The following is a 25,326-nucleotide window of genomic DNA, read 5'->3' on the forward strand; positions in this document are numbered from 1 at the left end:
TATGTCAAACTAAATAACAAGACAGTGTTAAAAAGAACATTGCCCATCAGTATAAGATAAGGAGCTTATAATATAAATGAGGTTTGAATTGAAATGTAGGGAAGAGTAAGACATAAGGCCCTTTCTTGCGTCGTATTTTCATTCTAAATGTTAACGTTTTCATTTTTTAATCCATATAGGCTGCCTTGGCAGATAATATATATTATATGATATAGATATCTATGCATAATATGATATTATTTATAGAGCTCCAGGACTCCCGCCGGAGCACCCGGAGTGTTCTGGAATATTTACAGAACATGGCCAAAGGCTGTGTGCGCCTCTTCATTGCGATACATCCACTGTAAACAGAGCGTATGGTACCGTGGCCACAAGCTGCTCAGGGCCACACCCCCAACCTCCTCCTTGACCCGCCTCTCTCCTCCTCATTTGCCTTAAAGCTACAGACACCGAAACGGCGCATTTGGGGAAAGCTCAATGTGCGACTGGCTGTAATTCTGCAGCCCCGGCTGAATTTCGGGATCGTCTTCAAATACTGTTTATTGGCCCACTAATATCTATATCAAAGCATCCATGAAGTTGCATGCCATGGGACCTTTAACTATATTTCAGTTGTAGTTGTGTATAATTAAAGATTGTGGCATGATTTTTTTTGCCAAGCCATATCAAAACCGCCTTGTCTTTGCTTATACTAACCACTGTCTTTACAGTCTTTGCATTTTAATTTTGCCAGTTTTATGAATTTTTTAGTAGGGTTATTCATTCTAAAATTACAAAAATTGTAGAACAATTAAGATGTTGTTACACACAAATAATATAAATATATTGACCACACAACCTATATTTAAGGAACATCACCAAATTTGAAGTTATGATAGATATTATTTAATAAACATTTCCATCACTCTTATGTATCAAATTAACTTGGAGAGCAAGTAGTTTAAAGTTTAATAAATCTTTAAGTGGGGGCTTACCTCTGTCAGCTAGAGAGGAATACTCAGTGGCTACAAGCAGGACGTGCTTTATATAAGTTATCGTTTCTAGATGGCGTCAGGGTCAAAACAGTCAGCCTCTGCTCTGAATGGGCCATTTCCCTAGACAATGTGGCCAGATGCAAACACATCCCTCAGGAAAGGGCTTTAAATGGCAACATCGAAAATGTTGAGGGCAAGATGTGTTGAGCAAGAGACACATAACGACTACACCATTTGGCGCTGTGTTTTTATTGCTTTGTTAAATTCCTACTTATCCTTCTTTTACCTTGCTCAAAGGAAAACGTTGCCTTGGTTTATTATGTACAATGTCAAGAAAAATAACAAGCCCATCAGTATAAGATTAAGGACTTAAAATGTAAACATAGTTTGAATGGAATTGTAGGGAAGTTTAAGATACATTCTGATCTTCCATAGATTTCGTCGCAGATTTGATTTTAATTTATATTATTGCACTTAAGAACAACATTCATATATAGCCATAGACCAATTCAAGTTGATTTAGCTACATCTAAAACAGTTGAAGTACCAGAGGACGGCTCTGCTGTCCTCCCATTGACTCCCATGTTAAAAATAAGATAATATTTTAATAGTAGAATATCTTAAAAAGTATAAAATATTTAAAAAATCTGAAAATAAGTGCGCAATTCCAAGCTAACCTGAACATTTTTAAATTTGAATGGAGTCTCTTGTTGAGAAATTGAGGAAGGAGATAGGTCCCAAAGTTTGCAGAGAATAAGAAAGAAAGAAAAAGAAAGGAAGGAAGGAAGGAAGGAAGGAAGGAAGGAAGGAAGGAAGGAAGGAAGAACAATAGTTGAGCGCTGCATGCAGCACTCATCTAATTAGTAGCCAACTAACACTTATGAGGGAAAAAAAATAAGAAAAATGATTCACTGGTGGCACGGCTGTTGGTTGGTTTAACACCTCACTCTCAATTAAGCATTTGAAAAGAAACAACATGGACCATCAGGAATTTTCTGCAAGAAACAACAACAAATAAGAGCAAGACTGCAAAAAAAACAGCAAACATTGCTGGAATAAAAAAAAAGGTAGAGAGAAACTCAATAACACAGCCAGCATGCATTGTACCATACATAATATCAGTATTAGGTGGTTTTGGGTTTCATGAAATTATATATATTTATTTTAATGGGACAAACTATAATCATTTATGAACTAATTTCTTGAAAAGCTTTTCTTTTCATCGCCCAACAGCTTCTGGGGAGCCTCAACATGAAACCACTGTCACTCTGCAAACAGTTTTGTCTCTGACATGTCAGACCGAAAGATGCGACCAGAAACCATAATTTGAAACGCCTTCCTAAACCAACTGTAGAAGAAGGCGTACACCAACGGGTTGATGGTAGAATTCAGATACCCCAGCCAGACGAATGTGTCGAACAAGGCGGGCGGTACAGCGTAGCCAATGAAGGGGTCGATGATGTTAAGGATGAAAAATGGCGCCCAGAAGGACAGAAACACGCCCATGATGATGGCCAACGTTTTGGTGGCTTTCCTCTGGTGCTTGTCCACCTTGGAGGAGCTGGTGTTCTCTAGGCCTATGGTGCGTACTTGTCTCTGGGCAACCATGTAGATCTTCAGGTAGATGCCCAGCATGATGACCCCGGGGATGTAAAAGGAAACAATTCCTGATATATTCGTCTTCCGGATGAACATACCAAAGCCGACCAGAGAAGAGACACACCATGTGACCAGGATCATGATGACTGCGGTGTGAACCGTTATCTTACAGGGGTAGAGCATAGGGTGGCACACGGCATAATAGCGGTCGATGGATATAAAGGACAGGTTTAAGATGGACGCGGTGCAAAGCAAGACAGTGGAGCTGTTGTAGAGCTTGCAGAACATCACACCAAAGTACCAGCAGTTCTCGATGGACTCACTCATGCCGGGGAGCATGACCAGAACTCCCAGGAGGAGGTCGGTTACGGCCAGGGAGAGGGTCAGGTAGTTGGTAGGCGTGTGGAGTTGCTTGAAGTGAGCGATGGCCACGATCACAAAGAGGTTACCCAGAACCGTGAGGACCACCGCTGACCCCAGGACCACATAGAGGGCTGCGCGGACAGTGACAGGGTAGACCGTCCTCGCACACGAGTCATTCCCGTAGCAGAACTCCGGCTCCATCGGCCTTGGATGGGGGGGAGGGGTAGGGAGGTAAGGGAGTGTGGGAAAAGCAGTGGAAGGGAAGGGTGTGGGGGGGAGGGGTTATGGCACCCAGATGCAAAGGATCTTAGGCAAAAAATACATGACACATACTGTATACAGGATACAATTCAGATGATGATAGCGCTGTGGGGGTGTTAATGGCTGCTTTAAACAGCTGGCCTGGCCGAGTATGATTGGACTCGGGGGCTGGGTGAGGCTGTACACTTGTTGCACATAGAGTAATCAGTGTGCACAGGTTAGACCAGCCATCACCACACACTCGGAAAGAGATCTCATCCATGCAGCACCAGGCCATGTGTGTCTTGTCTGGAGGAGCCCAATTAAAGTCACTTAGCTGGAGTGTCGGAGCAACCTAGGTGGCTTTTAGCAATTGGCTTTGTCACAAGTGCATTGAATAAAGATATTATGAAAGTTGTGTAATTTCATCTGCCATCACAATCAATAGAGGATTTGACAGAGATTTGCCAGTATTTACAATATACAATGCATTCTTATGTTGCTAAATGCAGGCCTTCAGCAAAGCTTTTTATCACCTTGTTAAATGATCATGTTGATGAGTCACAATGTGGTACAGTACGATCTCTCAATAGCCCTATCCATTCCATGTTGCAATCATTAGTAAACTGTCACTTCCTAGTTTACAGTACAATGTTCAATCTACAAGTATTATACATTATATTACATGATAAAACATTTATTACAAAGGATTGTTTAAATGATAATTTAAAGCTTTGGTAGACTATACCATTTGTACTATTACAAATAATACAAAGCATTTGTTTTTGCCATGGTTCAGTGATAAATGACAGCGAAAAATGACAGGAATGATGCACTGTTAATAATATCTGGCACATCGTACTCTATTCAGTCATGACAACATGACAGGCTGATCACACCCAACATATGTGCTTAATTAATTTGCCAAATATACCTCATGCAGACAGTAAAAAAAGTCATGCCACAATCCTTGTCCGTAAATTACCAGAACATCACATCCTATATAGGGGCTAAGTTAACTATATTTCAGTCGTAGTTGTTTATTATTAAAAGATTGTGGCACAACTTTTTTTGCTAAACCATAGAAAAACTCCCTCGTCTCTGCTTATCCTATCCACTGTCTTTACAGTCCCTGTACTTTAATATTGCCAGTATTATGAATGGTTTTAGCAGGACATCCATTCATATTTACTTCTGAAAAGAAAATCCAATTGAGTAGGGTTATTCATTGCACAGAAATAACTAAAATGGTAGAACAATTTAGATGTTTTCACACACAAATAATATCAATACATTGTCCACAAAACCTTTAATATTTAAAGAACATCACCACATTTTAAGTAAATATAGATATTATTTAATAACTCTTTCCAATACTCTTATGTATCAAACTTAACTTGGAGAACAAATAGTTAAAAGTTTGATAAACCCTTAAGTGGGGGCTTACCTCCGTCAGCTAGAGAGGAATACTCAGTGGCTACAGGCAGGATGTGCTTTATATAAGTTATCTTTTCCAGATGGTGTCAGGGTCAAAACAGTCAGCCTCTGCTCTGACTGGGCCATTTCCCTAGACAATGTGGCCAGATGCAATCACAATCTCTGAGAAAAGGCTGTAAATGTCAACGTGGACAATGTTGACGGGAAGATGTGTTGAGAGAGAGACACATAACGCCAACACCATTTGACGCTGTATTTTAATTACTTTATTAAATTCATACTTTTTTCTACCTTGCTCAAGGGAAAATGTTGCCTTGCTACATATGTACAATGTCAAACAAAATAACAAGTTCATCAGTGTAAGATTAAGGACTTCAAATGGAAATGTAGTTTGAATGGAAATGTAGGGAAGAGAAAGACGCATTCAGATCTTCCATAGATTTATTCCCAGATTTGATTTATATTTTGTCAGTTAACAACATTCACATATAGCCATAGACCAATTCAAGTGTTTGAAGTCAACCATCATTCATGTTTTCCACTTTTCTGAGGTTTCTGCAGTTAAAGAAAGTGGACTCGAGGGAACCATGCTACATTATTGATTTTAAATGAACTATGGATGTCCTGTCCCGATACACAGCATTGATATTGGGGAGATACTTTCCGAGAATGCTGGAAACAACAAAGAAAATATAATCTGTGCCACGTGATAACACCAATAGTAGCCAATTGGTTGCGTGAGAATGAGAGCTACCATGTGAGAGCTACCTGTGCACCTGTGGTCATGTCAGGTGTGGAAGTATAACATCCTAAAATTCGGAACGCAAATGATTCAGGGGTGGGTTTAGCAGGGTTTAATATCAAACACTTAATTAAGCATTTGTAAAGACACAACAAGACACAACACCAGGAATTTCTGCGAGAGAAACTTGAATAGTATGATTAAAGCATGAATAGTACCTTAAATAATACCAGAATTGGCTGGTTTTGGGTTTAATGAAATTGTATTTATTTATTTTAATGATGACTAAACTGATTTAATGGGACAAACATTTGTAATTTATTGGAATTTCAACACATCAGTTGATAAGCCTTTATTTTCATGGCCCCACATCTTCTTGGAGGCCTCAACATCAAACCACTGTCACTCTGAGAACAGTTTTGTGTCTGACATGTCCGACCGAAAGATGCGACCAGAAACAATCATTTGAAACGCCTTCCTGAACCAACTGTAGAAGAAGGCGTACACCAACGGGTTGATGGTGGAATTGAGATACCCCAGCCACACGAGTGTGTCGAACAAGGCCGGTGGAACAGAGTAGCCGATGTAGGGGTCAATGATGTAACAGAGGAAAAACGGCGTCCAGAGAGACAGAAACACTCCCATGACGAAGGCCAGCGTTTTGGTGGCTTTTCTCTGGTGTTTGTCCACCTTGGAGGAGCTGGTGTTCTCTAGGCCTATGGTGCGCCCTTGTCTCTGGGCAACCATGTAGATCTTCAGGTAGATGGCCAGCATGATGACCCCGGGGATGTAGAAAGAGATAATGGCAGAGAGTGTGCTGGCCACCCCAGTCGTAAACAAAAAGCACCCTCCCTCACACGCCACTTTGTTATAGTAGAACTCCTCTATTCCCCAAATATTCAGCTTTAGGAAGATCATTCCGAAGCCGACCACAGCAGAGACACACCATGTGACCAGGATCATGACGACTGCCGTGTGAACCGTTATCTTACGGGGGTAGAGCAGAGGCTGGCACACGGCATAATAGCGGTCTATGGATATAAAGGACAGGTTCAAGATGGACGCGGTGGACAGCAACACGTCTGAGCTGATGAATAGCTTGCAGAACATCTCCCCGAAGAACCAACAGCTCTCAACGGAGCGAATCATTCCGGGGAACATGACCATCACCCCCAGGAGGAGGTCGGTTATGGCCAGGGAGAGGGTCAGGTAGTTGGTAGGCGTGTGGAGTTGCTTGAAGTGAGCGATGGCCACGATCACAAAGAGGTTCCCCAGCACTGTGAAGACCACCGCAGACCCCAGGACCAAGTAGAGGGTGACGCGGGCAGCAACAGGGTAGACCGTCCTCACACAAGAGCCATTCCCGTAGCAGAACTCTGGCTCCATCGGCCTGGGAGGAGAGAGAGAGAGAGAGAGAGAGAGAGAGAGAGAGAGAGAGAGAGAGAGAGAGAGAGAGAGAGAGAGAGAGAGAGAGAGAGAGAGAGAGAGAGATTGATTAGGTCATGCTCAAAAAAAATGAGGATTTGACAGAGCTTTGAGTTAACACTGGACACTCAATACCTTAAATGCAGGCCTTATGATTGGTATGGATCGTTGTATTGCATTCAGTCATGACAACAAGTAATTATAAGCAGATTCACACCCAACATATGTGCTTACGTAAGTTGCAAAATATTCCTCATTCAGAGAACAAAAACGTTATGGCATAAACTGTTAAACAACTACAACTACTACTATGACAAACTTCTTAAAAGCTAAATAACTTGTATTTTTGTTGTTGAATGTTAAACCATAGAATAACTGTGATTTCTAAATCTATTAAGTCTTGACAGTCCTTGCATGTTTAATATCCAGTAATAACCAATAATATTAAATATATTAGCCGGACATGTTTCCAAGTATACTTCTGATAAAAATATGGATGTTTATTCATAATAAATTCATAATTCTTAGTTGAATACATGACGTTGTCACACAAAGCTAATATCAAGACATACCGCCTTTCATATTTTAGGAAGAACCCCAACTATTAATAAATACAAGCATGTAATATTTAATAACCATTAACATTACTCTTATGTAACATATGTATGTTTCATTTATGTGGGGCTTACCTCAATCAGCTTCAGAGGTAAACTCAGTGGCTACTAGCAGGATGGGCTTTATACAAGTTATCATTCCTAGATGACGACAGGGACAAAACTGTCAGCTACTGTTCTGACTGGTCCATTTCCCTGGACTCTGTGGCCAGATGTAATAACAACTTCTGAGGAAAGAGCTGTGAATGGCAACATGAACAATGTTGACGGCAAGATGTGTTGACAAAGAAAGACATAAGAAACACACCTTTTAGGCGCAGTATTTTCATTCTATATATTACCATTTTAATTAGTACCTTCTCAGATTCGTGCTTTCTGAGCTCAAAAAGATTAGTTTGAGTTCAGTGTTATTTTGCCAGTTGAAAACAACTTCCATATGTGCAATGAACTTATTCAAGTATTTGAAGACAACCAATGTTTGAAGACAATTAAAATAACTGTTTGTCACTTTAATTTCTTAACTTCTGTTGGTCCATAAACAAACAAAATACTTAGTCAATATCAATGTGTCAATGTGACATTACAACATATTTCAACAATGTCATTAACACAATTTTTTTTAACATTTCCATCTTTCTCTTTCTCTTTTCTTTCAGTGTGCAGAGTGACTTCACTATGGCCGATCTACTGCATGACCAGATCTTAAGGTCTCACAACCGTGGCCTTTCTCTAGACCGTGTGGGGTGCAAAAGGCTGAATTCTGACGCTCTTTGCTGTCTTGTTGAAGTGTTTGGCTTGTCTTTGTTGGTTGTGAATCAGTTGTTGTGTTGTGTGCTTTATCTCTCGCTCCAGAAGATTGTTTATCATTGGTAGAAAGGTCCTGGTCCTCCTACTCACCACTCTCTTAGATTGCTCTGCATTCAGTCCTTGACTGGGTTGAGGTGATCCAGCACTGCCAGGTAAGGGTCTTAACCTGCTGCTTGAGCTTTCAGCAACAAACTTTTCGCAGTTTTCATGGCATATTCTGCCTTATTGTTGCTTTGTGGATACCCAAGGGATGAGGTTCACCCTATGTCATGTGGATGTAGTGTCTCTTTCTGTTGTTTTATATCCACTAACCTGCATGTGTCACACTTTGATATTCTGTCTTTATATGATTGTTCATTCCTTGTCAGTAAACACATTCTCTGGCCCTCCTGAGGAATCCCTCTACCAAAAGGTGAGTGGAGGAGTGAATACGCCGGGTGATCTCACTTCTAAGTTAGTTGGGAATCATAGCTCTCTCTCCCTTTTAGATGATCCTTTCTTGAACGCTCAACTCCTCCTGGAATGAAAAGTTGTGTCTGACATCCCTTGGTGTGTTGTTCTTTTTTTGTGGCCATCCCTTTTGATTGGTTTTGAGCAGTGTCTGCATTTTTTTGTCTTCTCTTGTAGCAGAACGGATTGTGCAGATTCTCTCCTCTGAGAAAGGAAAGTAACTAACCATCTCAATGGTCTCAATCTCTACTTTATCGGCAAGCACCATGTCATATCCAGGAACATGCATCACTTCTATGTCATATCTCTGGAGCCTAAGTAACAACTGTAACGGGTTCCAAATGAGTGAGAGCAGGCAGAGTTGTCGTCCCTCAGCGGGAGATCGTTTTATTGTATTTAAAGCCGAACAAAAATACTTAAACTATAACAAAGGTTCTCTCAGCGTATCTCTTTGGTCTGTTCTGGATCTCTCTGGTCCGTTTTCTCCTGGATTCCTTTCTCCTCACTACAACACAAAGCAGGCACATAAGTACAAACACTCCCTGATTGGCCTGAGTGCTGACACCTGCTCGCACTCAGGTCCAATCCCCCCAGCCAATCCGGTGCGCTCCCAACCTGCCCATACTCCCCAGGCCAGACGTTGCACGTCCCCCCACACACCCCCACCGCCCGACACAGGCCGGGGTCACATCCGGCCGCCAACTCACTCCCCCCCCCCAGAGCGGGAGAGGAAGTCCGCCACGGCCATCTGCGCCCCAGGCCTGTGCACGACCCGAAAATTAAAGGGTTGCAACGCGAGGTACCACCGGGTGATCCTCGCGTTGACGTCCCTCATGCGGTGGAGCCACTGGAGGGGGGCGTGGTCGGAGTAGAGGGTGAACGCGCGCCCCAGCAGGTAGTAGCGGAGGGCGCCGACCGCCCACCGGATTGCGAGACACTCCTTCTCCACCGTGCTGTACCGACCCTCCCGGTCTGATAATTTCCGGCTCAGGTACAGCACCGGGCGGTCGACCCCCTCCACCTGCTGTGAGCCGGCTGGTCGCAGAGGCATTTCCGGATTATGGTGATGTTGCACAGAGGGAGGAGGAGTTTTGGCGCTTCCTGACTGGTCTTGACCCGGCGTTGAAGACCAAGTGTCGCCAAGATGGCGCCACCACCTGGAAGAGGCTTTACACGTGGCAGAGCGATGTGAAAACGCCGGAGTGGCCCTACAGAGAGACTATTTGAGGACTGCTGCTGCTGCCTACGGTGGTGGAAGCCCATCTGTACAGTCCGTGTCGGTCTCTGAGGGACTCCAGAGAGCTGTTGAGAAGCTGACAGAGGACATGCACACCATGAGAGTGGGAATAAAATAACTTCATGAGGGGAATCGGAGACTGAGGGCACGGAATACTGACACAAGGGCTGAAAGGTTTCGCTCGTCCTCAAGAGGATGCTGTAACTCTACCTGTGGCGATTGGGGCTGCCAGTTGAGAGGCTCTCATGAGGAACACCGTGGCTGCTCCCCCGAGCCTGGGCGGTCCCCGCGCCAGGGGGGTTTTCTGTCTCGTGGCTATCGTTCAGATCCGTCTTGGATGCCCTCCACCTCTAAGCTGCCTGGGGGTAGAAGCCCTAGCCCGAACTGGCATGCCTGACGTGAGGTTGAGCCCAGGCTACGCGGCGTGCACTTCTTGCCACGACAGCAGGATGCTGAAAACGGTCGTTTGGGCCTCAACACCAGCCGGTAGCTGGTGTTGAGGCCCAAACGCCAGCCACTCCTATGGTGGGCCCCTTGAGCCGTGACTTCTCCAATGACATTGCTTGTATGGTTTATACTAGCCACTCAACTTCTTTCGTCAGGGGTGTGGTTGAAGGCGCAGAGGTTCCCATGTTGGTGGACTCAGGTACCTCGGTGTCACTGATTAGTGCAGACTTCCGTATGTCAGTCCCTGCCCTGCAAAACAGGCCCCTGAAAAAGAGGTATATTGACTCTCGGGCAGTTAATGGACAAAAGTTAGACACACTAGGTACCAGTGAGATCACCTTTTGCTGGGCCTAACATTCCAGAAACAACGGGACTGGTGGTTGCTCGTACAGTGAACAGTGTGAGGAATGGTGTGACCTCAGCCCGCGTCCTCAATCCCACAGGGGAGGCGGTTGAACTCAAGCGGGGTCTACACCTGGGTGAGTTTTACCCAGTCGAAAAGAAAGACATTTTAGTGCCACCTTGTGTCGTCGACAATCATCCAGCTGTGCCGCCGGCTGCTGCAGGCCCAGTCTCCTTGGAGGAGTCTCCTGTTACGGCTGAACAGAGGGCCAAGCTGGCTGATTTGCTGCAGAGGTTCACTGATGTTTTTAACCTGTGCAACAGAAACACGGGCAGGTGCACACTGATCAAACACCATATAAGGACTGGGGACCACCCCTCCTGTGAAGCAGAGTGCTTATCGTGCATCACCTGGGAAACGGACAGAGATTGAACGTCAGGTGGCTGAGCTGCTGGCTGATGGAGTTGTGGTGGAGAGTTGTAGCCCCTGGGCATCTCCAGTGGTGCTTGTGAGGAAAAAAGGGGGACAGTGGAGGTTCTGCATTGATTATCATTGTCTGAATGCAGTGACGATCAAAAACTCACACCCCCTCCCGCGAGTGGATGATTGCCTGGAAGCTCTAGCTGGCTCGGCCTGGTTCAGCACGCTTGACTTTTTCAATGGCTACTGGCAGGTAGAAGTGGCTGAGGAGGATCGCGAGAAGACAGCTTTCACGACCGGCCGGGGTCTGTATCAGTGGCGGGCTATGCCGATGGGTCTGACAAATTCTCCAGCCACGTTTCAACCCATGTTGGAGCTCATTCTGAGGGGCCTGCCATGGCACATTTGTGTGGTATATTTGGATGAAATACTTATTTACAGCCGTACATTCACAGACCATCTCCTTCATTTGGATGAAGTCCTTTTTAGGATCCAGCTGGCGGGCCTGAAGTTGAATCCCAGGAAATGCCTTGTTGACAGGGACCATGTCGTGTTCCTGGGCCACGTGGTCTCCAGTGATGGTCTCCAGCCAGACCCGCGGAACACTGATAAGGTGAGAACTTGGGGTGCTACGCTGACGGTTTCGGGCCGCCCTGACAATTGCTCCCGTGCCCCCTCGCTTCTCCGTTCGCGTCGTATATTTTAATTGATATATTTTTTAATTAAGGGCGCCACCAGAGGGCGCCCCCAACGCATTTGTCACCCTAGGCGGTCGCCTAGCTCGCCTATGCCGATCGCCGGCCCTGGCTGGGCCTCAGGCGCATGGCTATTGATAATGACCCTACTGGACGGAGTAGTAGGTGGGTGCTGGAGTTGGACCCGTTTGACTGGGTCATGGTCCACAAGGATGGCTCCAGCCACAAAAATGCTGACGCTCTGTCCCGCCGACCCGTGTCCCCAGACCCTGTCGAGCCAAATGCCCTTCAGCCGGACTTTATACCGTGGCCTCAGTGGAGGCATCTGACCACTCTCCGACTGCAGACGGGGCACAAACAGAGCCAGTTCCTGTCTATTGACTCTGTGGTAGTGGAGCTGAATTGCAGTCATTACAACGTGAAGACCTTGATATAAGTACTGTGTTGACTTGGTTGGAGCAGGGAATTGTGGGGAGGCCTCGTAGACTCCCCAGGGGTTCCTCTGCCAGCTTGAGGAAGCTATGGACTGAGTTTCACCATCTGTCAGTGATTGAGGGGCTGCTGTGCCGCACACATCATTGCCTGAAACACGGGAGAGAAGCAAATTCAGGCTGTTGTTCCTGCAGCCATGCCGGAGCTCCTTCAGCAGTTGCATGGGGGGCCGGCTGCTGCACTCTTTTCCGATGAAAGTGTGTGGGGAAAAAGCCAGGCAATCCTGCTACTGACCCTTCATGTTGAGAGACATTAGACAGTGGTTGTGTGGGTGTGTCTCGCGGTTGGGTAGAATAAAGTGAAGCAGAGTTTGCTGCTGGACACGCTATCTCGTCTCCTGTCCCGTTTATTGTTTTTCTATATTCCTACAGTATAGGCGAATCCAGAACGCTCGGCTACTTTTAGTTGTGTAGCATCTTATCCTAGCTATCTTTGTTGTGTACGGGGAATGGGTTAACCTAGCGAATGTTAGGGCTTTGCACCTGGTTCTATGAGAATCCTTACTGTACCGACAGCGATATATATTGTTTCACCTTCTTATGACAAATATATTTATTGTAAGTCACTTTGGATAAAAGCGTCTGTTAAATGCCCTAAATTTAAATGTAAATAAGGACCCTTTCCATACCTAGAGGTGATTTAGTGATTCTTTGTGACAGAGCAGCTCCTAATCCTGTTTCCGATGCATCACACTGTAGTCACTGTCTGTTCCTCCTCTGGGTTGTAGTACTTCAGTACCGGTGCTTGGCTATATTGTCCAGTCTGAGAAATGCGTCCTCATGCATTTCAGTCCAGTCCCATATAGTCTCTCTCACAGTCAGACTTTGAGAGATAATTCACCATGCCCATAAGTCTCTGTATCCCTTTCACATCTGTTGGTCAGGCATCGCGTTCACTGCTCTGGCCTTCTCCGGGTCAACTTTCAGTCCTCTGCTGTCAGCAGGAGTCCGACGTATGACACTTCCTGTCGTCTCAGTCTGAACTTGTCAACGTTCAGTTTGATGTTCTGTTCCCTGCATCTATTCAGGAACTGTCTCATCATCTCATCATGGTCTTTGTTCAAAATCTCTTGTGTTTCACCCTCTCCGGTGATGAAATCATCATTCACTAGGATTTATATGCCTAGTAGTCCTTCGAGTGATTGTGTCAACTTTCTCTGGAAAATGTCAGGCACTGGGCTTATTCCCATAGCCATCCTGAGCCATCAAAATCTCCCAAACAGGTATGCTGATCTTGCTACTTTGAAGATCCTTTTGCTCTTCCATCTGTAGCTTCATCATGGCCACTGGAACCTTTCTCTTAGGGAGTTTCACAGGCTCCAAGCATGTGTCAATTTCTATTTTATACTCTCCCTGTAGGCAACCATCACCTTTGAACACATCAACATACTCTTTCTGTATTCCTTCCATAGATAAGTGACACTGTGTTGGTTTCTCTTCACTCACTATACTGTGTATGGCAAATATGTTCACATACTGTATTTTGATCAGTTTAATTGCCTCACTTGCTTTTCTGCCAAGTAGTGGAACTAACTACAGTTCTTATCAACTACCACAAACTCCAGTTGGTAGAGGTTCTGGTTTCTCAGATTTCTGACATTATCCTTACATTTGCAAAGTGGTGCAACTTGGTCATGTACATCACTATAACCTTCTTGGTGGGCTCCAACTGAGAATCTGGATTAAGCATATTTATTGGAATGGCATGAAAGGTAGCCCCACATCTATCTGTAATTCCACCAGCTCATCAGCATACCTACAAACAATTGTCTTTCCTTGGCTTTTTCGTATTTTTCATCTTTCCCAGTCATTGTATCAGTCTCTGTAGTATAGACACTTACAATTTCCTCATAACTATCACTGTCAGGTCAGTCACAATGTGTACCTGGTTTTCTCTTTCTCACCCTATTTGCACTTTTTTCCAAAAGTTGGGCATTTCTTATTACTCCTTTCATGCCCTTTCCGACAGAAAATGCATGAAACAATGTCCTTGTCTTATCCTATCCTGCTGCAGATCTCACTGTTTGCATTTCTTCCATTGCATTTCCTTCAATGGTTCCAATATTCTCTCATGACAATTCAGTGGCTCTTCAGAAATGTAAACATTTGTCCAATGTTAGCCTTTACTCTCTGAGTAGCCTCTCTCTCAGTCCTGAGCTGTTTACCACACACTATTCTATCCTGAATATGTGAGTCCTCAGTTTCTCCAAAGTTATACAGTTGAAACACAATGTTGGCAGAGGCTTCAAACCATCCATCTTCTAACGCTGTTGGTCGCTCTTCTCTCGCGCATTTTTTATTAGCAATTCAAGTTCTCTAGCTACCTAGTTGCAGATTCCTGCTAACTCAGGGTTCTTTTCTCTGGATTGGACTGCTGCCACCATGTTTCATGCTGTTTTTCTTTCTATACAGATATACAGTATCATTTTAGCTGCTTAACGCTTTATTATACCAACATGCTCTCAGCACTCAGGATCAAATCACAGACCAATGTATACCAACCTCACATGTCTTTCACCCTTAATTACATCAGAACTGCAACATTAACCGAATAACAATAGTATTGTTACAGTCAGGGCCGTTGCACCAGATCCTGGGCCCCTATACTGTAGGTACTGATGGACCCCCCTCCGCTAAGTTGTTGGGGGGGGGGGGATGGAGCGATTGTTGAGGGGGGGAGACGTGGCCGATAGCTAATTCTTTTTTCTTTTTTTTTGCCATGGGCCCCCCCTCTGCCTTGGGCCCTCCCACAACTGTCTCCTTTGTCCCCGCAGTCCGTCGGCTCTGGTTACAGTGGGTCTTCCAATGATCATGCTCCATTAAACTGAAGTTTACCAGTTTGTTAAGGTTTTTTATTTTTGTGACATATTTGAGAACATGACCGCACATCAAAAAAGAAAACGCCATGGATTAAATGTTGTGAGGGAGGTCAATAAAAAGTTTTTACATCTTTAATATATATATTTCATCATTAATATATAAGATATTTCCAAAAATGTATCATCTTGCATGGACTTATTATCTTGACGGACAATGTATGGATGTTATCTGTTGTACGGGTGTATTATACCATTTTGCACTAATTTGCACATTTGTGTCATAACAGCATTCTCCCACTTTGTGATACAGCACACAAAGTAAATGTACATTGCATGGTCCTACTTTTTAAATTCCAACGGCTGTTTTCGAAGTTGATTAAAAAAAATGTGTGATGTCTGTCGGAACGAGAGATCAATAACAACACCGGCATAAATAATGCCACCAACAAAATCAATATTTTGCGATTTCATGAAAAATATGGTAATTTCCATGAATTAAGAGTCATAACATGGAAAATATTCAACTTAATTTGGATTTCCACCCATCAGTTGATAAGCCTTTCTTTTTATAAGCCCACATCTCATTGGAAGCCTCAACATGAAACCACTATCACTCAGCAAACAGTTTTTTGTCCGACATGTCAGACCGAAAGATGCTCCCGGATATTATAATTTTAAATGCCTTCCTGAACCAACTGTAAAAGAAGGCGTACACCAACGGGTTGACAGCGGAATTGAGATACCCCAGCCACCCGAGTGTGTCGAACAAGGCAGACGGTACGGAGTAGCCGATGTGAGGATTTATGATGTTAATGATAAAGAACGGAGTCCAGAATGACAGAAAAACGCCCATGATGAAGGCCAGCGTTTTGGTGGCTTTCCTCTGGTGCTTGTCCATCTTGGAGGAGCTGGTGTTCTGTAGGCCTATTGTGCGCACTTGTCTCTGGGCCACTATGAAGATTTTCAGATAGATGCCCAGCATGATGACCCCGGGGATGTAGAAGGAGAGAATAGACGAGACGGTGCTGGACACCCCACTCTGAAACAAAAAGCATCCTCCTTCACACGCCACGTTATTATAGTAGAACTCCTCAATTCCTAATATATTCAGCTTTAGGAAGATCATCCCAAAGCCAACAACAGCCGAGGCACACCATGTGACCAGGATCATGATGACTGCTGTGTGAACCGTTATCTTACGGGGGTAGAGCATAGGGTGGCACACGGCATAATAGCGGTCGATGGATATAAAGGACAGGTTCAAGATGGACGCAGTGCACAGCAAGACAACAGAGCTGTTGTAGAGCTTGCAACACATCTCCCCAAAGAACCAGCAGCTCTCGATGGTTTGAATCATGATGGGGAGCATGACCAGAACCCCCAGGAGAAGGTCGGTAACTGCCAGGGAGAGGGTCAGGTAGTTGGTAGGCGTGTGGAGTTGCTTGAAGTGAGCGATGGCCACGATCACAAAGAGGTTACCTAGCACCGTGAGGACCACACCAGACCCCAGGACCACATAGAGGGTGGCACGAATGGCGACAGGGTAAACCGTCCTCACACACGAGCCATTCCCGTAGCAGAAATCCGGCTCCATCGGCCTGCGAGAGGGGGAGTAATGGAGTGAGGCAAAGGGAGTGAAAGGGTGTGGTTAGGGCATCCATATGCAAAGGTCCTGAGGCAGAGGCAAAAATACATTACAAATATACGGTATAGAATTCAAATGATGATAGGGCTGCGGGGGTGCGTGTTGATGATGGCTGGAAAAACAGCTGGCCTGGCCAAGTATGATTTGGGCTGGTTGAGCCTAAACGCTAGTTGCACATTGAGTAATCAGACTTATAATGAACTGGATTTTCAACCCCACTACCCTGTGTCCTTGTTTGGAGGAGCCTTTAGTCACTTAGCTGGAGTGTGCGAGCAACCTAGGTGGCATCTAGTATTTGGCTTTGTAACGAGCACATTTAATAATGATATTATGAGAGTTGTGTCATTTTGTCTGCCATCATAATCAATAGAGGATTTGACAGAGCTTTGCCAGTGTGTACAATATACAATACATTATTATGTTGCTGAATGAAGGCCTTCACCTAAGATTTTATCATCTTGTTAAATTATCAATTGTCAATGAATCACAATGTGGTACAGCAAGATCTCTTCATGGCCCTATCCATTCCATGAAGTAATCATTTGTAAACTATTATAGTACAATTTTAGTACAACATTATTTTACAATAAAAAGCTTTCATACACTACACCATACATAATATTAGAATTTTGATATTGTTAAGTGATAATGATACAGAAAAATTACAGGAATACATTCTTAATAATATCCGTTACATCGTACTGTATTCAGTCGTGACAACATGCAAATTTCCGGTTGTTCACAACCAACATATGTGCTTAATTACTTGCTAAATATTCCTCATTCAGAAAGTAAAAAAATCATGCCAAAATCCTTGATCATTAATTAATAGAACATCATATACTACTTAAGAGCTAACTTAATTATATTTCTGTTGCAGTCGTCTATAATTAAGAATTGTGGAACAACTTTTTTGCTAAAACGTTGAAAAACTGCCTTCTCTCTGCTTATCCTATCCACTGTCTCTAAAGCTCCTGCATTTCAATATTGACAGTAATATGAGCTGTTTTAGCAGGATATCAAATCAAATAAACTTCTGAAAAGAAAATCAAATAGAGTATGGTTATTCATAGCACAAAAGGAATATGAATGGCATAAAAATAAAGAGGTTACCACAAATAATATTGATACATTAACTACACAAACTGTAATAGTTCAGGAAAACCACAAATTATTTAGTAAAGATATACATATTATTTAATACATTTCTGATTAGTCTTCTAGATCAATTTTATTTGGAGAAAAGTAGTCTAAAGTGTGATAAAACATTATGTGGGCTTACCTCAGTCAGCTGCAGAGGTATACTCAGTGGATACTAGCAGAATGTGCTTTATATAAGTTATCATTTCAAGATGACGACAGGGTCAAAACAGTCAGCCACTGCTCTGACTGGGCCATTTCCCTGGACTCTGTGGCCAGATGCAACAACAATCTCTAAGCAAAGGGCCCTTAATGGCAACATGGACAATGTTGAGGGCAGGATGTGTTGAGAAAGGGACACAGGGCATATTCACAAACAAACTTCCAAACGAACCCTGTTGCGGTTCACTTGAGATGTGAAAGCGACCGCGCTCGGTTCGAAAAAAAACCCGCAACAGGCTCCCATTGCTGCTTGCTTATATTGTTTGATTAGCGCGGTAAATTCAAAGATCAACGTCACGATATCAGACCGGCATCACGTTATCAGACCCGTTAACAGACCCATGTAGCAAAGAGGAGAAAAAATGTCTATTGGATATTTTGGCAGACGCCAACATATAAAGTATGGAGAACATACCGATGCAATTGATATATTCAGTACGGGATGGGGGAGAAGGCGTTCGCGCGGTCCGCGGATAGCATAGCATCATACAATCTACGTTGTGCCAAACGCCTCTAATGCTCCAAAAGTACTGCAAATGTTTGTAGCTGTATGAAACCAATCAGTATAAGCACAACGAGGGCAGCACGCTGAATCTCCATAGTTTGTTTTCTTTGTTTACATTTTTTTATGCATTACCTCGCGTTACCCCGCCCCTGACCGTCTTGTCCAATGATTGAACGATCTATGCACACACATGCGTTGTTGACAAATTCTTGGACTGTTGCGAAAAATTGCAATGTGAAAGGAACAAGTTAAGTTAACAAGTTGCCTTGGTTTATTACGTACAATGTCAAACTAAACAACAAGCCTATGAGTATAATATGAAGAGCTTTAAATGGAAATTTAGTTTGAATGAAAATGTAGCTACAGAAGAGTAAGACATTAGGTTTTCTGATCTTAAATAGATTTATTCCCAGATTTGACTTATATTTTGTGAGTCAAAAACAACATTCACATTTAGCCATAAACCAATTAAAGCATTTGAAGTCAATGATTATTAATGTTTTCCACTTTCCTGGATTCTTCTACGGTTAAGGAGAGTGGACTTGAGTGAACCATGCCACATTATTGATTTTGGGATGTCCTGTCCAATACACAGCATCTTTATCGGGCAGCTACTGTCCCAGAACGCAGGAAACAACACCGAAAATATTATCCGATGTCTGCAGCGTGTCAAATGACAACAAGAGTAGTTGCCCATGACATTAGTCACATGACAAAAAGAACTACCGAATGAGAGCTACCGATAGAATAGTCAAATAGATTCTGGGGTGTCAGGGCTGTTCGTCAGTATAACACCATTCACTTAATTAAGCATTTGTTAAAACACAATAAGGAACAACACAACATTTCTGCACGAAACGTCTGCAAAACGGAGGAAAACGCTGCAACTCAATAAAACAGCAGGCATAAATGATACTACAAATAATATCAGTATTGGGTGATTTTGGGTTTCAAGAAAAATATTTTTTTATTTGAATGGTGAATAAAAAGATTTAATAGGACAAACATTTTTAATTGATTAGAATTTCCACTCATCAGTTGATAAGCAGTTATTTTCCGGGCTCCACATCTTCTGGGAGGCCTCAACATGAAACCACTGTCACTCTACAAATAGTTTTGTGTCCGACATGTCAGAACGAAAGATGCGACCAGAAACGATGATTTGAAAAGCCTTCCTGAACCAACTGTAGAAGAAGGCGTACACCAACGGGTTGATGGTTGAATTCAGATACCCCAGCCAGGAGAGTATGTCGAACAAGGTTGGTGGAATGGAGTAGCCAATGTAGGGGTCGATGATGTAACAGAGGAAAAACGGTGTCCAGAGTGACAGAAACACGCCCATGATGGTGGCCAGCGTTTTGGTGGCTTTCCTCTGGTGCTTGTCCACCTTGGAGGAGCTGGTGTTCTTTACGCCTGTGGTGCGCACTTGTCTCTGGGCAACCATGAAGATCTTCAGGTAGATGGCCAGCATGATGACCCCGGGGAGGTAGAAAGAGATGATCGCCGAGACAGTGCTGGCGACAACAGTCGTAAACAAAGTGCACCCTCCTTCACAAGCCAAGTTGTTATAGTACAACTCCTCCATTCCCAAAATATTTAGCTTGAGGAAGACCATCCCGAAGCCAACCACAGCCGAGACACACCATGTGACCAGGATCATGATGACTGCGGTGTGAACCGTTATCTTACGGGGGTAGAGCAGAGGCTGGCACACGGCATAATAGCGGTCGATGGATATAAAGGACAGGTTCATGATGGACGCGGTGCACAGCAAGATGTCATAGCTAAGGAAGAGCCTGCAGAACATCTCCCCAAAGTACCAGCAGGTCTCGACGGCACGAATCATACCGGGGAACATGACCAGAACCCCCAGGAGGAGGTCGGTTACGGCCAGGGAGAGGGTCAGGTAGTTGGTGGGCGTGTGGAGTTGCTTGAAGTGAGCGATGGCCACGATCACAAAGAGGTTCCCCAGCACTGTGAAGACCACCGCAGACCCCAGGACCAAGTAGAGTGTGACGCGGACAGCAACAGTGTAGACCGTCCTCACACACGAGCCGTTTCCGTAGCAGAACTCTGGCTCCATTGAACTGGGAGGAGGGGAGGGAGGGAGAGATAGAGGGAGGGAGGGAGAGAGGGATGGGAAAGGTTGGTGGTGAGAGAGGGTTTAAGTAAATTCAACAACGCATTCCGCAACCTGAAAGAGACATGATTACATCATTGATATAGAAACAACAATAGCTGTGGGGTTTGGGTACCCTTATGCAAAGAACCTGAAGAAAATCAGACATGAAACATATGAATGATATGCAGAACCATCATGTGCCATACAATTTGTATACAATTCTGATCATGATAACACAAGTCATACACTACACCATACATAGGCCTACTACTACAAATAATACGATGTATATTTTTGCTATTGTTCGGTGATAAATGACACTAAAAAATTAGACTAATGCTTGACTCTTAATTATATCTGTCACATCGTACTGTATTCAGCCATGACAACATGCAATTTTCAGGCTGTTCACACCAAACATATGTGTGCTTGCTTACATAATTGGCTACTTAGAGCTAACTTGATTATATTTCTGTTGTTGATAGTTAAAGATTGTGGAACGATTTTTTTGATAAAACATAGAAAAAATAAATTGTCTCTGCTTATCCTGTCCACTGTCTTTACAGCCCCTTGGATTTTTTGTATAGCAAGTATTATGAGTGGTTTTAGCAGGATATCCATTAAAATATACTTCTGAGTAGGGTTATTCATAAAACAAGAATAATTTGAATGGTATAAAATTAAAGAAGTTACCGCAAATAATGTCAATACATTACCTACAAAACCTGTACTAGTTAAGGAACATCACAAAATATTTGGTGAAGATACACAATTACTTAATAAACATTTCCATTTCATGTTTGACTTGGAGAGCAGTGGTTTAAAGTGTGATAAAGCATTATGTGGGCTTACCTTAGTCAGCTGGAGAGGTAAACTAAGTGGATACTAGCAGGATGGGCTTTATATATATTGTCATTTCAAGATGACGACAGGGTCAAAACAGTCAGCCACTGCTCTGACTGGGCCATTTCCCTGGACTCTGTCCAGATGCAACACCAATCTCTCAGCAAAGGGCCCTGAATGGCAACATGGACAATGTTGAGGGGCAGGTTGTGTTAAGAAAGGGTCACATAAAGACCACACCTTTACGGTGTGTTATTTTTATTCTAATATTTCTAATTTTACAGGATTTTCTCCTGAAAATCGAACTTTCAGCTTTCTCAAGGGAACAAGTTGCCATTGGTTTATTATGGACAATGTCAAACTATACAACAAGCCTATCAGTATAATATGAACAGCTTTAAATGGAAATGTAGTTTGAATGAAAATGTACGGAAGAGTAAAACATTTGGTTTTCTGATCTTACATAGAATTATTCCCAGATTTGACTTATATTTTGTAAGTCAAGAACAACATTCACAATTAGCCATAAACTAATTAAAGTATTTGAAGCCAATCATTATTAATGGATTCTTCTACGGTTAAGGAGAATGGACTTGAGTGAACCATGCCACATTATTGATTTTATATGAACTAGGGATGTCCTGTCCTGATACACAGCATCTTTATCGGGCAGTTACTGTCCCAGAACGCAGGAAACAACACAGAAAATATTATCCGATGTCTGCAGCGTGTCACATGACAAAAAGAGTAGTTGCCAATTAGTCACATGACAACAAGAACTACCGCATAAAAGCTACCTGTAGAATAGTCAAATTGTTTCTGGGGTGTCAGGGCTGTTGGTCAGTATAACACCATTCACTTTATTAAGCATTTGTAAAAACACAATAAGGAACAACACAACATTTCTGCACGAAACGTCTGCAAAGCAGAGCAAAGTGCTACAACAGAAGAGTTTGACTATCATAAAAAAAAAGTTAGAGAGAAACTCAATAACACAGCAGGCATAAATAATATGACAAATAATATCAGTATTGGGTGATTTTGGGTTTCAGGAAAAATATTTTTATATTTTAATAGTGAATAAACAGATTGAATAGGACAGACATTTTAAATTGATTAGAATTTCCACCCATCAGTTGATAAGCATTTCTTTTCAGGGCTCCACATTTCTGGGAGGCCTCAAAATGAAACTACTGTCACTGCTGTTGTGTAGTGTGAATCACAGGACATTTATTTGTCACGTGACTTTTGGCACAAATTTTCCGCCTTGCTGATCCGTGCGCAAATGCATTCCGATCCACGCGCAGCTTTCGTGTTCCTTACTTGTAGAATTGTTTTGTGTACTTGAAGGATTTTTTTTTGTACTTTGTGTAAAACATACTGTATTTGTTTCTGAAGCAAAATGCATTAGTTTGTGAATGATGTTTTGTATTTGCAAACCACACTGAGCATGTGTGTGAATCATTGTGCGTGAGTAAAACACGTTTTGTGTGCGTGTGAATCGTTATGCGTGAGCAAAACACGTTTTGCGTGTGTGCAGGGTTTTTGGCATGATTCTAACCATACAGTACCTCTGACAGTATGACAATAGCTGTGTTCGAAATCGTTCCCTATACACTCACTCACTATTCCCTATATAGTGTTCATGATATAGTGCACTATATAGGGTACGAACAAACGAGAATTCGGACACTACACTGAACATTTCTAAATGTCATTTGCGTCAGTAAATGCGCCGGGTATTTGTGTGACGCAGACTGATGCGCCCACATCATGTAAACAAACCGGGCACTCATGAGGAAAGCTGGAGGTTGTATTGGTGTTGAATGTTACATTTCCTTGTTCAAGTTTTTTTAAACTAATTTTGAATGTTAAATTCCCAATGTTAAATCCCAAATAAATTGTTGACATTTCTATACGAAAGCCGGAGACTCCATCATTAAATGTATTTGTTTTCGCGGTTATTCAGATTCTTCTTCTCCTCTGGAAAAACACGACCGCATTGCATTGTGGTATACGGGAGTAACATGTAGGGTACATCGTATGTACACTCAAATTTGGGGCATTTTTTTAACGCCTTTTTAGAACAGATACGTGACCTGAAAAATGCATATTCAGCTGAGTTTATTATCTTAGCCCCACCTTTTGAACGCAACTTTCAAATAAATTAAAAAATTAAAAAATGTATTTTTAGCCGGGCGGAGACAGGCTACCATTGTCACACTTTGTATTGAAACACACAAAGTACAGACACATTGTGTTTCCCGAAGCACATAAGGAAAACAGACAGTCTTGAGGAACAATAACTGACCTTCAGAGCCAGAAATCCAGGATAAATAATAGCACAATAAATAACGTTTTTTGGTGATTTGTGAATTTACATTTACACATTTACAATTGGTTTAAATTTCGACCCATCAGTTTGTTTTTGTTTTTTTATGGCCCTACATCTTCCAGGTGGCTTCACATGAAACCACTGTCACTCTGCAAACAATTTTGTGTCCGACATGTCAGACCGAAAGATGCTACCATAAACAATAATTTGAAACGCCTTCCTGAACCAACTGTAAAAGAAGGCGTACACCAACGGGTTAATGGTGGAATTCAGATACCCCAGCCACACGAGTGTGTCGAATAAAATGGGTGGAACGGAGTAGCCGATGAAGGGGTCAATGATGTTACAGATGAAGAACGGCGTCCAGAAGGACAGAAACACGCCCATGATGATGGCCAGTGTTTTGGTGGCTTTCCTCTGGTGCTTGTCCACCTTGGAGGAGCTGGTGTTCTGTACGCCTATGGTGCGCACGTGTCTCTGGGCAACCATGTAGATCTTCAGATAGATGCCCATCATGATGACCCCGGGGAGGTAGAAGGATAGAATGGATGACACAGTGCTGGACACCCCACTCTGAAACAAAACGCACCCTCCATCACATGGCACATTGTTATAGTAGAATTCCTCAATTCCCAAAATATTCAGCTCAAGGAAGATCATCCCAAAGCCGACCACAGCAGAGACACACCACGTGACCAGGATCATGATGACTGCTGTGTGAACGGTTATCTTACGGGGGTAGAGCATAGGGTGGCACACGGCATAATATCGGTCGATGGATATAAAGGACAGGTTCAAGATGGACGCGGTACACAGCAAGACGTCTGAGCTAATGAAGAGCTTGCATAACATCTCCCCGAAGTACCAGCAGGTCTCGACAGAGCGAATCATGCCAGGGAACATGACCAGCACCCCCAGGAGAAGGTCTGACATGGCCAGAGATAAGGTCAGGTAGTTGGTGGGCGTGTGGAGTTGCTTGAAGTGAGAAATGGCCACGATCACCAAGAGGTTACCCAGCACTGTGAGGACCACCGCAGACCCCAGGGCCAAGTAGAGGGTGATGCGGACAGCGACAGGGTAGACCGTCCTCACACACGAGCTATTCCCGTAGCAGAACTCCGGCTCCATCGGCCTGTATGGGGGGGATGAGGGAGGCTGGGAGGGCGGGAGGAAGTTAAGAAAATATGGTGGAAGGGAACGGCGGGGGGTGACAGGGTTTAAGTAAATGGGGTCACTCTTCTCGGGGGGACATACATTAGACAATTTAATCATGTGCAGAAACATCATGTGACATAGAGCTGGTATACAATTCTGATGATAATAGCACATTTAATAATGTTATATTATAAGAGTTGTGTACTTTCGTCTGCAATCATAATCAGGAGAGGATCGACAGAATTTTGCCAGCGTT

The 25,326-nt window shown here is 43.3% G+C and overlaps 5 protein-coding genes across 5 annotated transcripts; all 5 read right to left on the minus strand.

The window, feature by feature from the left end:
* Nucleotides 1-2,237: 2,237 nt before the first annotated feature.
* LOC132473856 (trace amine-associated receptor 1-like) lies at nt 2,238-3,137 on the minus strand. Its single transcript, XM_060074138.1, has one exon. It carries the CDS (start codon nt 3,135-3,137, stop codon nt 2,238-2,240), a length of 900 nt encoding a protein of 299 aa, XP_059930121.1.
* Nucleotides 3,138-4,607: 1,470 nt separating this feature from the next.
* On the minus strand, nt 4,608-6,812 carry LOC132475272 (trace amine-associated receptor 1-like). The gene has a single exon (XM_060076311.1). It carries the CDS (start codon nt 6,739-6,741, stop codon nt 5,758-5,760), a length of 984 nt encoding a protein of 327 aa, XP_059932294.1. The 5' UTR covers nt 6,742-6,812; the 3' UTR covers nt 4,608-5,757.
* Nucleotides 6,813-15,713: 8,901 nt separating this feature from the next.
* LOC132473857 (trace amine-associated receptor 1-like) lies at nt 15,714-16,697 on the minus strand. The gene has a single exon (XM_060074139.1). It carries the CDS (start codon nt 16,695-16,697, stop codon nt 15,714-15,716), a length of 984 nt encoding a protein of 327 aa, XP_059930122.1.
* Nucleotides 16,698-19,506: 2,809 nt separating this feature from the next.
* On the minus strand, nt 19,507-20,698 carry LOC132474627 (trace amine-associated receptor 1-like). Its single transcript, XM_060075422.1, has one exon. It carries the CDS (start codon nt 20,696-20,698, stop codon nt 19,715-19,717), a length of 984 nt encoding a protein of 327 aa, XP_059931405.1. The 3' UTR covers nt 19,507-19,714.
* A 3,168-nt stretch (nt 20,699-23,866) lies between these two features.
* On the minus strand, nt 23,867-25,043 carry LOC132474694 (trace amine-associated receptor 1-like). The gene has a single exon (XM_060075524.1). It carries the CDS (start codon nt 25,041-25,043, stop codon nt 24,060-24,062), a length of 984 nt encoding a protein of 327 aa, XP_059931507.1. The 3' UTR covers nt 23,867-24,059.
* Between the last annotated feature and the right edge of the window lie 283 nt (nt 25,044-25,326).

The sequence above is a fragment of the Gadus macrocephalus genome, chromosome 16, assembly GCF_031168955.1.
Source record: "Gadus macrocephalus chromosome 16, ASM3116895v1".
In the NCBI taxonomy this organism is placed as follows: Eukaryota; Metazoa; Chordata; class Actinopteri; order Gadiformes; family Gadidae; genus Gadus; species Gadus macrocephalus.